The 17,024-nt window shown below is 47.7% G+C and overlaps 1 protein-coding gene across 15 annotated transcripts in view; it reads right to left on the bottom strand.

Annotated features, from left to right (window-relative positions):
- Positions 1–17,024, bottom strand: part of bmpr1ba (bone morphogenetic protein receptor, type IBa) — a 189,619-nt gene that overhangs the window by 11,480 nt on the left and 161,115 nt on the right. For all 15 annotated transcript variants that reach the window (XM_052461091.1, XM_052461083.1, XM_052461086.1 and 12 more), the window contains 4 exons: positions 12,613–12,772; positions 4,890–4,992; positions 2,033–2,135; positions 541–637 (listed from right to left, as the gene is read on the bottom strand). In XM_052461091.1, the coding sequence (XP_052317051.1) occupies positions 541–637; positions 2,033–2,135; positions 4,890–4,992; positions 12,613–12,772 (463 nt within the window). The remainder of the gene's footprint in view (positions 1–540; positions 638–2,032; positions 2,136–4,889; positions 4,993–12,612; positions 12,773–17,024) is intronic.

Here is a 17,024-nt window from a genome sequence, read left to right as displayed (position 1 = left end):
TTCCTGGAGAGCTACCCTCCAGTAGGTTCACTCCAACCCTGTTCCTGGAGAGCTACCCTCCAGTAGGTTTTCACTCCAACCCTGTTCCTGGAGAGCTACCCTCCAGTAGGTTCACTCCAACCCTGTTCCTGGAGAGCTACCCTCCAGTAGGTTCACTCCAACCCTGTTCCTGGAGAGCTACCCTCCAGTAGGTTCACTCCAACCCTGTTCCTGGAGAGCTACCGTCCTATAGGTTTTCACTCCAACCCTGTTCCTGGAGAGCTACCGTCCTGTAGGTTTTCAACCCTGTTCCTGGAACCCTGTTTTTCCTGTTCCTGAGAGCTACCGTCCTGTAGGTTTGGAGAGCTACCGTCCAGTAGGTTTTCACTCCAACCCTGTTCCTGGAGAGCTACCCTCCAGTAGGTTCACTCCAACCCTGTTCCTGGAGAGCTACCCTCCAGTAGGTTTTCACTCCAACCCTGTTCCTGGAGAGCTACCCTCCTGTAGGTTTTCACTCCAGCCCTGTTCTAAAACGTTCTCTCGAGGTTAACTGAGTCTCACCTGAAGTAGCAGAATATAACGATGAGAGCCAGGATGATGCTGCACACAGTGACCGAGATGAGCAGAGCCATGTGGTGGATGTTCCCATCTGCATAATCTACAGAGAGAGGGAGAGGGGGTGAGAGAGAGAGAGTGGGGTGAGAGAGGGGGGAGGAGGAGAGGGCAGGGAGGAGGGGAAGAGTTGGAGAGAGAGGGGAGTGAGAGAGGGCGGGAAGGAAGATTTGAGGGGGAGAGAGAGAGAGTGGAGCGAGAGAGGGCGGGGAGGAGGGGAAGAGTTGGAGAGAGAGGGGAGTGAGAGAGGGCGGGAAGGAGGGGAAGAGTTGGAGAGAGAGGAGTGAGAGAGGAGGAGGAGGAGGGTTTGAGGGGGAGAGAGAGGGAGTGCAAAAGAAGGAGAGGGAGAGAAGAAACAGGGGGAGAGAAAAAACAGGGGGAGAGAGTAATAACAGATCACTTCATATAAGTAACAGATCACCTATTCAATACAAACAGGGGCCACACATCCCTTTGGAAATAGACAACAGTCAAAAACAGTCATCATTAAGTCATGTTATTTCAAATATTCTTTATTGTTAATCCAACATGTTATACTCTCTCAGTTCCACACACACAGTGGTGTCCCCAGGGACCAGAGTGAACTAGCTGAGGGAACCCTAGCCCTGATCGATAGGATCTCTTCTTGAAGCTCCTCGAGTTTCAGATTGATGACACTGCTGGCCATGTCCGTTGGGAGTTCTGCTTTCTCTGGGACTCTAGTCTTACTGCCACACACACACACACACACACACACACACACACACACACACACACACACACACACACACACACACACACACACACACACACACACACACACACACACACACACGCACACACGCACACACTGGACCTGCCGTTGTGTGTGAAGTCCAACACATCCTTTCAGTCTGACACACACACACACACGCACACACACCTGCCGTTGTGTGTGACACACACACACACACACACACACACACACACACACACACACACACACACACACACACACACACACACACACACACAAAAAATAACTGAAGAAATATATCTAGTTTTGGGTCTTCTACAGAAACCCTAGCTAGTGATCTCTTGGGCCGATTGTGGGCCAATCACTGCAGAGGAGCGGAGCTATGGAGCTGACTTTACCGCCTCCATTTCACCTGTTTCTCTCACTGTCACCTCGCTGGGCCCTGACATGGTCACTGGTGACTCGCTGACACTGTCACCTCGCTGGGCCCTGACATGGTCACTGGTGACTCGCTGACACTGTCACCTCGCTGGGCCCTGACATGGTCACTGGTGACTCGCTGACACTGTCACCTCGCTGGGCCCTGACATGGTCACTGGTGACTCGCTGACACTGTCACCTCGCTGGGCCCTGACATGGTCACTGGTGACTCGCTGTCCCTGGCAACTCGCTGTCACTGGTCACTTCTATCTGTGTATGTGAGTGTGTGTGTATAGAGTATATTACTGGGTGTTTTGAGTGGGGGCAGGGTGGGGTGCAGGTCTTTGTTGCAGTAGTCCTGGTCAGTACAGCACTCCAGAGATCTTCTCAGTCGGGAGTTGCCTGTGTCCTGGAAACACAATTACATCATGTGAATGCATCAGATACTGTTGCTGTTCAATTTCTCACACTGTTCCCACAAGTGTAGCAACTTTCATGCTTTTATGAAAATGTTTTGACCCAAGATGGGCAAATACCGGCTGGAGTACACCTCGTACAGACAATACATTGATGAATTGAAGATGTGTTTGTGGTGTGCTGACTACACTACATGACCGAGAGTATGTGGACACCTTGTCGAACATCTGATTCCAAAATCATGGGCATTAATATGGAGTTGGTCAGTTATTGTGCTGACGTTGCTTCCAGAGGCAGTTTGGAACTCGGTAGTGAGTGTTACAACCAAGGACACATGCTTCAGCACTCAGAGTTCCCGTTCTGTGAACTTGTGTGGCCTACCTCTTTGCGGCTGAGCCGTTGTTGCTCCTAGACGTTTCCACTTCACAATAACGGCAATTATAGTTGACCGGGGCAGAAATTTGACGAACTGACTTGATGGAAAGGTGGCATCCTATGACAGTGCCACGTTGAAAGTTACTGAGCTCTTCAGTAAGGCCATTCTACTGCCAATGTTTGTGTATGGAGATTGCATGGCTGTGTGCTTGATTTTATACACCCGTCAGCAACGGATGTGGCTGAAATAGCCCACATATACAATATATACAAAAGTATCTCATTACCTATGGACTGTATCTACTACGAGTAATCAGCAGCCGACCTACTTTGAGAATGGATCTGAGAATCATCAATCATTATTCATTGTGATGTAATATGCTAAACGGATCCTGAAATCAGCACTCCTACTCTGAGACGATTGATACATACAGTAAGTCCCCTGATTGTGTGTGGAGGGCATAGTCTGCTTTCTACTGTGCCGTCCAGGTGGTTGGTGCTGCTGTCAGTGTCCAAAGGTGTGGATTTACTGGTGAAGTTACCCTATGCACTGATCTGGGTCAGTTTGGCATTTTCCCCATTATTTGTTAAGGTTAGGATTGGTGGAGGGGAAGCTGATCCTAGATCTGTACCTAGGGGAAACTTAATCACAGAGTGGTTTCACTGTGGAAGAGTGAGGTGGTTTCACTGTGGAAGAGTGAGGTGGTTTCACTGTGGAAGAGTGAGGTGGTTTCACTGTGGAAGAGTGATGTGGTTTCACTGTGGAAGAGTGATGTGGTTTCACTGTGGAAGAGTGAGGTGGTTTCACTGTGGTAGAGTAAGGTGGTTTCACTGTGGTAGAGTGAGGTGGTTTCACTGTGGTAGAGTGAGGTGGTATCAGTGTGGTGGAGTAGTTTCAGTGTGGTAGAGTAAGGTGGTTTCACTGTGGTAGAGTGAGGTGGTTTCACTGTGGTGGAATGAGGTGGTTTCACTGTAGTGGAGTGAGGTGGTTTCACTGTGGTAGAGTGAGGTGGTATCAGTGTGGTGGAGTAGTTTCAGTGTGGTAGAGTAAGGTGGTTTCACTGTGGTAGAGTGAGGTGGTTTCACTGTGGTGGAATGAGGTGGTTTCACTGTATGGAGTGAGGTGGTTTCACTGTTGTAGAGTGTGGTGTTTTCAGTGTGGTGGAGTGGGGTGGTTTCAGTGTGGTGGAGTGGGGTGGTTTCAGTGTGGTGGAGTGGGGTGGTTTCAGTGTGGTGGAGTGGGGTGGTTTCAGTGTGGTGGAGTGGGGTGGTTTCAGTGTGGTGGAGTGGGGTGGTTTCAGTGTGGTGGAGTGGGGTGGTTTCAGTGTGGTGGAGTGGGGTGGTTTCAGTGTGGTGTTTTCAGTGTGGTGGAGTGGGGTGGTTTCAGTGTGGTGGAGTGGGGTGGTTTCAGTGTGGTGGAGTGTTTTCAGTGTGGTGGAGTGCGGTGGTTTCAGTGTGGTGGAGTGGGGTGGCTTCAGTGTGGTGGAGTGGGGTGGTTTCAGTGTGGTGGAGTGGGGTGGTTTCAGTGTGGTGGTTTCAGTGTGGTGGAGTGGGGTGGTTTCAGTGTGGTGGAGTGGGGTGGTTTCAGTGTGGTGGAGTGGGGTGGTTTCAGTGTGGTGGAGTGGGTGTGGTTTCAGTGTGGTGTTTTCAGTGTGGTGGAGTGGGGTGGTTTCAGTGTGGTGGAGTGTTTTCAGTGTGGTGGAGTGGGGTGGTTTCAGTGTGGTGGAGTGTTTTCAGTGTGGTGGAGTGGGGTGTTTTCAGTGTGGTGGAGTGTTTTCAGTGTGGTGGAGTGAGGTGGTTTCAGTGTGGTGGAGTGGGGTGGTTTCAGTGTGGTGGAGTGGGGTGGTTTCAGTGTGGTGGAGTGGGGTGGTTTCAGTGTGGTGGAGTGTATTCAGTGTGGTGGAGTGGGGTGGTTTCAGTGTGGTGGAGTGGGGTGGTTTCAGTGTGGTGTTTTCAGTGTGGTGGAGTGGGGTGGTTTCAGTGTGGTGGAGTGGGGTGGTTTCAGTGTGGTGGAGTGGGGTGGTTTCAGTGTGGTGGAGTGGGGTGGTTTCAGTGTGGTGGAGTGGGGTGGTTTCAGTGTGGTGTTTTCAGTGTGGTGGAGTGAGGTGGTTTCAGTGTGGTGGAGTGGGGTGGTTTCAGTGTGGTGGAGTGGGGTGGTTTCAGTGTGGTGGAGTGGGGTGGTTTCAGTGTGGTGGAGTGGGGTGGTTTCAGTGTGGTGGTTTCAGTGTGGTGGAGTGGGGTGGTTTCAGTGTGGTGGAGTGAGGTGGTTTCAGTGTGGTGGAGTGGGGTGGTTTCAGTGTGGTGGAGTGGGGTGGTTTCAGTGTGGTGGAGTGGGGTGGTTTCAGTGTGGTGGAGTGTTCCTCAGACTTACCCTGCACTGGAACTCTGATCCCACCAGACCCAGACATCCTGATGTGAGGACAGGGACCCCTCCCTCCTCTTCATCCACCATGGTGAAGCAGTACCCATCCGTCCTAAATCACAACGCATCACATTACCATCTAGATCATCACAATCTACCCACACTATCACCATTACTCAGATCATTATCCGTCCTAAATCACAACACATCACATTACCATCTAGATCATCACAATCTACCCGCACTATCACCATTACTCAGATCATTATCCATCCTCGATCAAAGAACACAACGCATTACATTACCATCTGTAACATCATGATCAAATCAAACTTTATTTCATCAAACAAAATTCAGTACAAGGTGCTTCACATACATCATTACTATATTACTATATATACATTATCACCATCACTCGGATCATTAATGCATTAATAGCACCATCAATCAGCAAAAATATTATCAATCATTTCTATTATGTCCAGCACAATGACTTCAGGTACTTATTATTTTACCTTTATTTAACCAGGCAAGTCAGTTAAGAACAAATTCTTATTTTCAATGACGGCCTGGGAACAGTGGGTTAACTGCCTGTTCAGGGGCAGAACGAGATTTGTACCTTGTCAGCTCAGGGGCAACCTTCCGGTCACTAGTCCAACGCTCTAACCACTAGGCTACCCTGCCGCCCGGCATTAATAATGTACAGTGGGGAGAACAAGTATTTGAAACACTGCTGATTTTGCAGGTTTTCCTACTTACAAAGCAAAACAGAGGTCTGTAATTTTTATCATAGTGTGGTGGAGTGAGGTGAGAGATGGAATCTAAAACAAAATCCAGAAAATCACATTGTATGATTTTTAAGTAATTAATTTGCATTTTATTGCATGACATAAGTATTTGATCTGTTAGTTTTTCTTTAAGAATCCCTCCTGTTCTCCACTCATTACCTGTATTAACTGCACCTGTTTGAACTCGTTACCTGTATAAAATACACCTGTCCACACACTCAATCAAACAGACTCCAACCTCTCCACAATGGCCAAGACCAGAGAGCTGTGTAAGTACATCAGGGATACAATTGTAGACCTGCACAAGGCTGGGATGGGCTACAGGACAATAGGCAAGCAGCTTGGTGAGAAGGCAACAACTGTTGGTGCAATTATTAGGAAATGGAAGAAGTTCAAGATGACGGTCAATCAGTTTGGGGCTCCAGGCAAGATCTCACCCCGTGGGGCATCAATGATCATGAGGAAGGTGAGGGATCAGCCCAGAACTACACGGCAGGACCTGGTCAATGACCTGAAGAGGGCTGGGACCACAGTCTCAAAGAAAACCATTAGTAACACACTAAGCCGTCATGGATTAAAATCCTGCAGAGCACGCAAGATCCCCCTGCTTAAGCCAGCGCATGTCCAGGTCCGTCTGAAGTTTGCCAATGACCATCTGGATAATCCAGAGGAGGAATGGGAGAAGGTCATGTGGTCTGATGAGACAAAAATAGAGCTTTTTGGTTTAAACTCCACTCGCCGTGTTTGGAGGAAGAAGAAGGATGTGTACAACCCCAAGAACACCATCCCAACGGTGAAGCATGGAGGTGGAAACATCATTCTTTGGGGATGATTTTATGAAAAGGGGAGCAGGACGACTGGATGGATGGGGCCATGTATCGCGAGATCTTGGCCAACAACCTCCTTCCCACAGTAAGAGCATTGAAGATGGGTCGTGGCTGGGTCTTCCAGCATGACAATGACCTGAAACACACAGCCAGGGCAATTAAGGAGTGGCTCCGTAAAAGCATCTCAAGGTCCTGGAGTGGCCTAGCCAGTCTCCAGACCTGAACCCAATAGAAAATCTTTGGAGGGAGCTGAAAGTCCGTATTGCCCAGCGACAGCCCAGAAACCTGAAGGATCTGGAGAAGGTCTGTATGGAGGAGTGGGCCAAAATCCCTGGTGTGTGCAAACCTGGTCAAGAACTACAGGAAACGTATGATCTCTGTAATTGCAAACAGGTTTCTGTACCAAATACTAAGTTCTGCTTTTCTGATGTATCAAATACTTGTCATGCAATAAAATGCAAATGAATTACTTAAAAATCATATAATGTGATTTTCTGGATTTTTGTTTTAGATTCTGTCTCTCACATTTGAAGTGTACCAATGATAAAAATTACAGACCTCTACATGCTTTGTAAGTAGGAAAACCTGCAAAATCGGCAGTGTATCAAATACTTGTTCTCCCCACTGTATATTATCATATTATCAACAGCTTCATCTAATTAATTAGTGAATGGGGCTAATTAGTCAAATGTTGTGAGTACTATTCAAAACTGGTGTGTGTGTGTACACGGTTTCACAAGAATAGTGAGCCAACAAAAATTCTGGAGAAGTGATGGCATTTTGTAACTCGTAAAAAGTCTTAGGGGTTTAGGTTTAGAGGAAAAAGGGATTTTGAATGGGAATTAATTTTTGGTCCCCAAAAAGTCCTCACAGGAATAGTGTGTGTGTGTGTGTGTGTGTGTGTGTGTGTGTGTGTGTGTGTGTGTGTGTGTGTGTGTGTAGCTTTACTAACAGGTCAGGTTCAGGGTTGTTATTGGAGTTAAATATTAGCCCAGAGGACTTCTGTTTCATGACGTTAATGATGAATTCATGTTATATTCGAAGTTGGCAAGAGACAGAGTAATTAGCCACGGATGTTATTGTGTGTGACAGCTTGTGCGTTAAACTAATTAGCACAGCACATCAGGCAATAATATGGAACGTCAGGGAATATTTGAGGGTTGAGTTGCTAAGGGGAAAACACATCGACAGGGAACATGTCAGGGAGCAAAGCGCCACACACCCTGGTAAGTTTTCACTCCAAACAAACTGCATTAGGCAGAACAATACACATGAAACTGTTAAAACATACTGTAAGTATACTAGTAAGGTCAAGTAGTGAAACATGTGTTCTTCCATGGTTCTCAATACAGCCTAAGGAGAGACTGAAAGTGGCCCATACTCACAAATCGTTTAAAAAAATGCTGGTCTAGGATCAGTTTCCCATTTTAGATCATAATTAATAAGATTATTATGGACAGAGAGGACCTGATCTGAGATCAGCACTGTGAATGTGGATGGGCCAGAGTGTTGGATCTGCATGTGCAAGATGAGCATCAAATATATGCGTAGGATATAGTGTGTGTGTTTGGTTTTACTATCCTTATGGGTACCAGAAGTCCTCACGAGGATAGTAAAACAAGGAATTCGTCACAAGTGGGGACATTTCACCGGTCCCCACAAAGAAAAAGGATATTTTAGGGTTAGGGTTTACGTTTAGGAGTTAAGGAAAATATGATTTTGTAATGGGAATCAATTGTTTTGATCCCCACAAGGATAGTAAAATAAATGTGTGTGTGTGTGAGAGAGAGTACATTCATGAGTGCATGTTGTAACGGTTTTGACTTGAGGTTATTATTTATAGGGGTGCCAGGTAGGTTGTGCCTACCAGAGAAAACATTGGTTTCTCCTTTTAGTTTGGGTGGGAATGAGTCCCATCTGGTCCGTCAAGTCTACACCAATACAAAGGACTTATGTAAAAGTCAGGATGGAAATAAACTTTTCATAAACCCTTAAAACATTGAAAAGAACTTCAAAAACAATTATATTCTGTTGCGTGGGTTGTATTAGCAACAACAATGATTACACACATATATAATAATATCACAATGAGTTCTGGTTCCTCCAGAAATGTCCTGTACCTCGGGCCTAAAAAGAGTCCTGCCCGGTAAAGGAGTTCAGTGAACTCAAGTGACTTTTGTCACGCGATGTTTGTCCGTTCGTTCCGTGTAGCGTAAACCCAGTATTAAACATACAATCAATATAACAATTACTTTACCACAGAACCTTAAAGCGGATCAACTCTTAATTAAGTCCTCAACTACCACTAACTACACAAATCACAGTATACATCACATCCAAACAAATGAAATACCGTATACAAAAAGGTGGTAGTCAGTCGGTCAGTCAGACAATCCAATCCGCCAATAGATCTCCCGGGAGAAAGGCCACGAAGAACGGAGAGGTGTAGTCCAGGGACGCAAAGAGTGGATCCGATCCTGGGTAAACTCTCTTAGGCTACAAAACACACGTTTAACGCCAACAAAACAAACGGAATAGAGATGCTTCGGAACTGAGGGTTGAACACATCCTCATGCACGTCTCCATCACAACCCCACTTTCGCACAGCTGATGCTGGCTATTTAATTGGGAATTAAAGGAAAGCGCCCTATTGCAAGGAGCTGCACTGAGACGGTTCAGAAAAATTCAGGGCCGTCACACACCCCTCCCTGGAAAAAAGCCGACCATTGCCCTGGAAGGCACATCTTGGTCGGGAAACCGAGAAAGGTCTCCTCATCACTTTCTTCTACAAAAATATTCATTACTTTTTGGAGCTCACGCTCCTCAGCTGAGGGTCACAGGCCTTAAGGTGCGAGACTTCTGGGTCTGGGAATCCGAGAAAAGTCTCCTCACTTTCCTCTTCAAAGATATCCAGGACCTTGCGGCGCTCAATCGCCTCAATTCCTCAGCCGAGGGGTAACAGGCCTTAAGGCGTGAGACATGAACAACGCGCATATCTTCACCTGTGTCCTCTTTCACCACTCGGTAGTTCAAAGGGCCCATCTGCTCCACAATCCTATATGGTCCTTGCCATTTAGGGCGAGCTTGGCCGAGAAGAATTGTTCAGCTTTCGAGTAAGGATGAGAGCGAAGCCACACCCGATCACGAAGCTGGAACTGCATGTCTCGTCTGTTCTTATCATAATTTCTCTTCTGCTTGAGTCGAGCCTGGATCATGCTCTTTGAGACAAGAGCTCTCAAGTCATGGAGATGGCCTACCTGGTCATAGCAAGCAGCGTCTGGAGTAAGCTGCTGGGGCTGTAGCACCATATCCAAGGGTCCTCGGAGAGGACGACTTAGGTTCAGCTCTGCAGGTGTGACTCCAGTGGACTCTTGCACCGCAGAATTCAGGGCAAATCGAAACTCGTGAAGGTGCTTGTCCCAGTGTTTGTGCTGGGTCCCTACATAGGAAGCAATCATTGTCTTCAAGGTTCGATTTACTCTCTCAGTGAGATTGGTCTGTGGGTGATAGGCCGTGGTCAACTTCTGTCTCAGGTTCCATCTTTGGCAGGTCTCCTCAAAGAGATCAGAGACAAATTGGGAACCTCGATCAGACAGGATGTAATCAGGCACTCCCCAGCGAGTCAGGATCTCTTTCGTAAGGATGTTAGAGACGGTCCTCGCTGTGGCCTGGGGGAAAAGAGCTCCACCCACTTTGAATAATAATCAACAAAAACAAGCATGTACACATTCTGATTGGAGCTTCTAGGAAATGGACCCATCAAATCCACTCCTAACATTTCCCAAGGTCGGGTAACCACCGTTTGCTGCAACTTGCCAGCAGGCTTTCTACCTTCTGGTTTGTACATCTGACAAACCTGACAATTTCGGATGTGTGACTTCACATCCATGCTCAGATGTGGCCAGTAGAGTAACGCTTGCAACCGCTTGTAGGTTTTGAACCTGCCCAAATGACCAGCTAATGGGTCTTCATGGAAATGTTGAAGCAGTTGTAGGCGTAGAGTGTCCGGTATGTACATTTGGTAGAGTGTTCTGTGAGGTAGTTGTACAACTCGGTAGACTTTATCTTCAATGATGGTCAGCTTTGTGGTAGGATTGACCATCTTTTCTCCATCTTCCAGGATAGTCTGGTACAAAGCCTGTACTTCTGGATCATCCTGTTGAGCTTTCCATATGGCCTCATCAGAGATGGGAAAGTCCGTTTTGGGCGAGTCTCGACTGCTTGACAGGACAGTAGCACATGTAAGATCAGGGCCACCGTTATCACAAGTAGGAGCTCTGGACAAGGCATCTGGAACAGTGTTGTATTTTCCTTTCCTGTATTCCACTGCAAATGTGAACTCTTGCAACCGTAGAGCCCATCTTATGAGTCTGGTGCTTGGTTTGTTGGTCTTGAACACCCACACAAGGGAGGAATGGTCAGTGACCACAGTGAAGTGTCTTCCCTCCAAGTAGTACCTCCACTTTTCCAAAGCCCAGACCACTGCAAGGCACTCTTGCTCTGTTGTGAGTAGTTCCGTTCTGCTCCATTCAATGTCCGACTGGCGAACGCTAGCACTTCTTCAGTGCCAAGTCCAGTCTGTTGGACTAGGACAGCACCAAGTCCAACATCACTTGCATCAGTGTAAACAACAAAGGGCAATCAAAGTTGGGATGACCTAAAATGGGAGGTGTGACGAGATGTCGTTTCAGGGTTTCAAAGGAAGTCTGGCACTCTGCCGTCCATTGGAATTTAGCTCCTTTTCGCTTCATCGGTTGAGGGTTCTGCCACCTGGGAGAAGTTCGACACAAACCGATGGTACCATCCAGCCATACCAAGGAACCGTTGAAGGGCCTTGAGTGTGGTTGGCACAGGGAAGTCTTGTACAGCCTTTGTCTTTTCAGGATCCACATGAATGCCGGAAAGACACAATATGGCCAAGGAACTGGGAGGTTTGGCAGAAGTTGCTCTTCTTCATATTTAAGGTCAGACCAGCTTCTCTTAGCTTGTCCAACACTGCTTGAAGATCTTGAAAGTGTCTTTCTCTGTTCTGAGAGTAGATAATTATATCGTCCAGGTAGACGGATCTTCCCTTTGAGCTCACCTAACGCAATCTCCATGAGTCTTTGGAAAGTGGCAGGGGCATTCTTTAATCCAAAGGGCATCACCTTAAGGAAAACAAGCCCTCGGCACAGACAAACGCAGTCTTGTCCTTGCTTTCCTGGTCCATCTCAACCTGCCAATAACCACTATTGAGATCAAGGGTAGTGAACACAACAGCGCCAGACAATGACTCCAGGATCTCATGGATGGTGGGAAGAGGATAGGCATCAGTCTGGGAAACATTGTTGGTCTTCCTATAGTCCACACAAAATCTAAGACCACCAGTCTTTTTTTGGGATGAGGACAACAGGAGCAGCCCAGGGGAGAGGAGGAACGTTCTATTATATCTTGGGTTAACATATCATTTATGAGTCCCTTTTGGATGATTAGCTTCGCTGGGGACAAACGATATGGCTTTTGCTTGATCGGCATTTCCTGTGTAAGGAATATTTTGTGCTTCAGGAGCCCGGTGCGTCCTAGCTTTGAAGTACATACATCAGCATTATTCTGCAGCTGCTCCAACAGCCTTAACTCCTCTGGCTGTTCCAGCTGAGCTCTTCTCACAGCCTGTAAAAGGAGATCATCAGAAGGATTATCAAGGGTTAGTGGTACCGGCAATGGCAGAGAAGACTGCCACATTTGAACCCCAATCATGTAACTTTTTAGCTTCCGATTGGTGCGGTATTAACTGAAAGGAAGGGGATGTCGATGGGGGCGTAGGCAGTGACTCTTGGGGTTTCAGCTCTGGTTAAAGCACCCAGAGAAGGATGGTCATTCCTGCGAAGAGAGTTAGGTGTGTTGGCCTGTTGTGATTTGTGTATAGAGATAGAGATGCTTCGGAACTGAGGGTTGAACACATCCTCATGGTCTCCATCACAACCCCCACTTTCGCACAGCTGATGCTGGCTATTTAATTGGGAATTAAAGGGAAAGCGCCCTATTGCAAGGAGCTGCACTGAGACGGTTCAGAAAAATTCAGGGCCGTCACAATGTGTGCGCATACATCCGTGTGTGTGTGTGTGTTTGGGCCCACACCTGCAGGTGTTGTTGGTGGAGTCCTCAGGACAGTGGTGATAGCAGTAACACCAGAGCTGTCGCTGGGGCAGGGCTGGGGCTGTGCTCCCACTGGTGTCCTTTTCACTGTCCACCGCCGCCTTCCCCAAAGTCCTCAGTAACATACTGTCCAGAACGTTAGCTATAAGGACAGGACACAGAGAGACAGAGGGTTAGACTTAGGATTCACAAGCAACAACCTCAATCAGAATGTTAGCAACAAGGACAAGGACAGGACACAGAGAGACTTAGGATTCACAAGCAATAATCACACCTTCATTAATTTGGTCACAAAAACAAGTCATTGGGATGGGCTGGGGTTGGAATGGGCTGGGCTGGGGTTGGGATGGGCTGGGCTGGGGTTAGGATGGGCTAGGCTGGGGTTGGGATGGGATGGGCTGGGGTTGGGATGGGCTGGGCTGGGCTGGGGTTGGGATGGGCTGGGGTTAGGATGGGCTAGGCTGGGGTTGGGATGGGATGGGCTGGGGTTGGGATGGGCTGGGCTGGGGTTGGGATGGGCTGGGCTGGGGTTATGATGGGCTAGGCTGGGGTTGGGATGGGCTGGGGTTGGGATGGGCTGGGGTTGGAATGGGCTGGACTGGGGTTGGGATGGGATGGGATGGGCTGGGCTGGGCTGGGGTTGGGATGGGCTGGGCTGGGGTTGGGATGGGCTGGGCTGGGGTTGGGATGGGCTGGGCTGGGGTTGGGATGGGCTGGGCTGGGGTTGGGATGGGCTGGGCTGGGGTTGGGATGGGCTGGGCTGGGGTTGGGATGGGCTGGGGTTGGGATGGGCTGGGCTGGGGTTGGGATGGGCTGGGCTGGGGTTGGGATGGGCTGGGCTGGGCTGGGGTTGAGATGGCCTGGGCTGGGGTTGGGATGGGCTGGGCTGGGCTGGGGTTGGGATGGGCTGGGCTGGGGTTGAGATGGCCTGGGCTGGGGTTGGGATGGGCTGGGCTGGGCTGGGGTTGAGATGGCCTGGGCTGGGGTTGGGATGGGTTGGGCTGGGCTGGGCTGGGGTTGAGATGGGCTGGATTCAACATTTGTTTTTGTTTCTCATTGATTATAGCGTTGTTGTACAAGTCAATAATAAACAGCTGTTCACAAAAAAAAAAAAGATTACATGGCAAAGTCTTGGAAGTCGTATTCCAAAATAGTTACTTCCAAGTAGCCATTGTTGTTCTATAGTCTCCAGTGTTTCCTACACAAACATCCCGGTTCAAAAGAGCACCTGTTTGTCACATCAGGAGAAGAAAGTGGAAGTGTTCTAAATAGTATCCTGCACACTACTTTTAACAAGAGCCCTATGGACCCGGGTTCAAAAGTAGTGAACACTATAGGGAATATGATGCCATTTGGGACGCAGACTTTCATTCATACGTTAGGGGGTTTTCATTCATTCTGGCACACTCATTCAGACCAGATGCTTCACAGCTGCATCGTGGAGATCGTCCAAAAAAATAAAAAAGTAAGTGTCCTTCCTTGCTACAATAAACACTAGCAGTCATACGATCCCCACTCCAAAGATTGACTTCACACCGATCAAATGGTCCAATCTGTCAACAGCGGAAGAGCTTTCCAGACAGAGTGGAAGACCGTGGAACCAGGTAGCCAAAAGAAGTAGGACATTATCCTTATTATGTATAGACAATAGCCTTGTACCTTAATATGTATTTGACATATACACTGAGTGTACAAAACATTAGGAACACCTTCCTAATATTGTGTTGCACCCCCAATCTGTCCTCAGAATTGCCTCGTCTAGGCATGGACTCTACAAGGTGTAGAAAGAATTCCACAGGGATGCTGGTCCGTGTTGACTCCAATGCTTCCCACAGCTGTGTGAAGTTGGCTGGATGTCCTTTGGGTGTTGGACCATTCTTGATAAACAAGGGAAACTGTTAAGCGTGAAAAACCCAGCAGCATTGCAGTTCTTGACACAAACCGGTGCGCCTGCCTGGCACCTACTACCATACCCTGTTCAAAAGCCCTTAAATCGTTTGTCTTATCCCTTCAGCCTCTGAATGGCACACATACACTATCTATGTCTCAATTGTCTCAAGGTGTACAAATCCTTCTTTAACCTGTCTCCTCTCCTTTATCTACACTGATTGAAGTGGATTTAACAAGTGACATCAATAAGGGATCATAGCTTTCACCTGGATTCACCTGATCAGTAGTCTGGTGCGTCATGGAAAGAGCCGGTGTTCCTAATGTTTTATCTACTCAGTGTATAAACAACACGTGTGACTTTTGGGGACATCCATTACTTTTGCCAGTTGCCTTCTTGGGGTGGTTTCCTGGACACAGATTAAGCCTAAAAACCAGCCATATTACACCAGACATGTTAGATCATTTCAACGTCAACACTGATCTAACAGTAGTCCTGGACTAAAAAGGGCCTTCAGTGCAGAATCAAAATACTGTTTAGTCCAGGATAACACTTCATCTGTGTCTGGGAAACCATCTAGTTGTGTAGTAAAGATAGGACTTTGAGTGGAGTTTACAGATATTGAAGAAGAGGAGGGGTTTACAGGACAGGATACTGAGGAAGAGGAAGGGTTTTACAGGACAGGACACTGAGGAAGAGGAGGGGTTTACAGGATACTGAAGAAGAGGAGGGGTTTACAGGACAGGATACTGAAGAAGAGGAGAGGTTTTACAGGACAGGATACTGAAGAAGAGGAGGGGTTTTACAGGACAGGATACTGAGGAAGAGGAGGGGTTTACAGGATACTGAAGAAGAGGAGAGGTTTACAGGACAGGATACTGAGGAAGAGGAGGGGTTTACAGGACAGGATACTGAGGAAGAGGAGGGGTTTACAGGATACTGAAGAAGAGGAGGGGTTTTACAGGACAGGATACTGAAGAAGAGGAGGGGTTTACAGGACAGGATACTGAAGAAGAGGGGGGTTTACAGGACAGGATACTGAGGAAGAGGAGGGGTTTACAGGACAGGATACTGAAGAAGAGGAGGGTTTACAGGACAGGATACTGAGGAAGAGGAGGGGTTTTACAGGACAGGACACTGAGGAAGAGGAGGGGTTTACAGGATACTGAAGAAGAGGAGGGTTTACAGGACAGGATACTGAAGAAGAGGAGAGGTTTACAGGACAGGATACTGAGGAAGAGGAGGGGTTTACAGGACAGGATACTGAGGAAGAGGAGGGGTTTACAGGATACTGAAGAAGAGGAGGGGTTTACAGGACAGGATACTGAGGAAGAGGAGGGGTTTATAGGATACTGAAGAAGAGGAGGGTTTTACAAGACAGGATACTGAAGAAGAGGAGGGGTTTTACAGGACAGGATACTGAAGAAGAGGAGGGGTTTACAGGACAGGATACTGAAGAAGAGGGGTTTACAGGACAGGATACTGAGGAAGAGGAGGGGTTTACAGGACAGGATACTGAAGAAGAGGAGGTGTTTTACAGGACAGGATACTGAAGAAGAGGAGGGTTTTACAGGACAGGATACTGAAGAAAAGGAGGTGTTTTACAGGATACTGAAGAAGAGGAGGGGTTTACAGGACAGGATAATGAAGAAGAGAAGGGTTTTACAGGATACTGAAGAAGAGGAGGGGTTTACAGGACAGGATACTTAAGAAGAGGGGTTTACAGGACAGGATACTGAAGAAGAGGAGGGGTTTACAGGACAGGATACTGAAGAAGAGGGGTTTACAGGACAGGATACTGAAGAAGAGGAGGGTTTTACAGGACAGGATACTGAAGAAGAGGAGGGGTTTAATTGACAGGATACTGAAGAAGAGGAGGGGTTTTACAGGACAGGATACTGAAGAAGAGGAGGGGTTTACAGGACAGGATACTGAAGAAGAGGAGGGGTTTACAGGACAGGATACTGAAGAAGAGGGGTTTACAGGACAGGATACTGAAGAAGAGGAGGGGTTTTACAGGACAGGATACTGAAGAAGAGGAGGGTTTTACAAGACAGGATACTGAAGAAGAGGAGGGGTTTACAGGACAGGATACTGAAGAAGAGGAGGGGTTTACAGGATACTGAAGAAGAGGAGGGGTTTACAGGACAGGATACTGAAGAAGAGGAGGGTTTTACAGGACAGGATACTGAAGAAGAGGAGGGGTTTACAGGACAGGATACTGAAGAAGAGGAGTGTTTTACAGGACAGGATACTGAAGAAGAGGAGGGGTTTTACAGGACAGGATACTGAAGAAGAGGAGGGGTTTTACAGGACAGGATACTGAAGAAGAGGAGGGGTTTAATTGACAGGATACTGAAGAAGAGGAGGGGTTTACAGGACAGGACACTGAGGAAGAGGAGGGGTTTTACAGGATACTGAAGAAGAGGAGGGGTTTACAGGACAGGATACTGAAGAAGAGGAGGGGTTTACAGGACAGGATACTGAAGAAGAGGAGGGGTTTAAT

The sequence above is a fragment of the Oncorhynchus keta genome, chromosome 14 (assembly GCF_023373465.1).
Source record: "Oncorhynchus keta strain PuntledgeMale-10-30-2019 chromosome 14, Oket_V2, whole genome shotgun sequence".
NCBI classification, from domain to species: domain Eukaryota; kingdom Metazoa; phylum Chordata; class Actinopteri; order Salmoniformes; family Salmonidae; genus Oncorhynchus; species Oncorhynchus keta.
The sequence above is the reverse complement of the archived record's forward strand: the minus strand, read 5'-3'. Positions and strand labels throughout refer to the sequence as shown.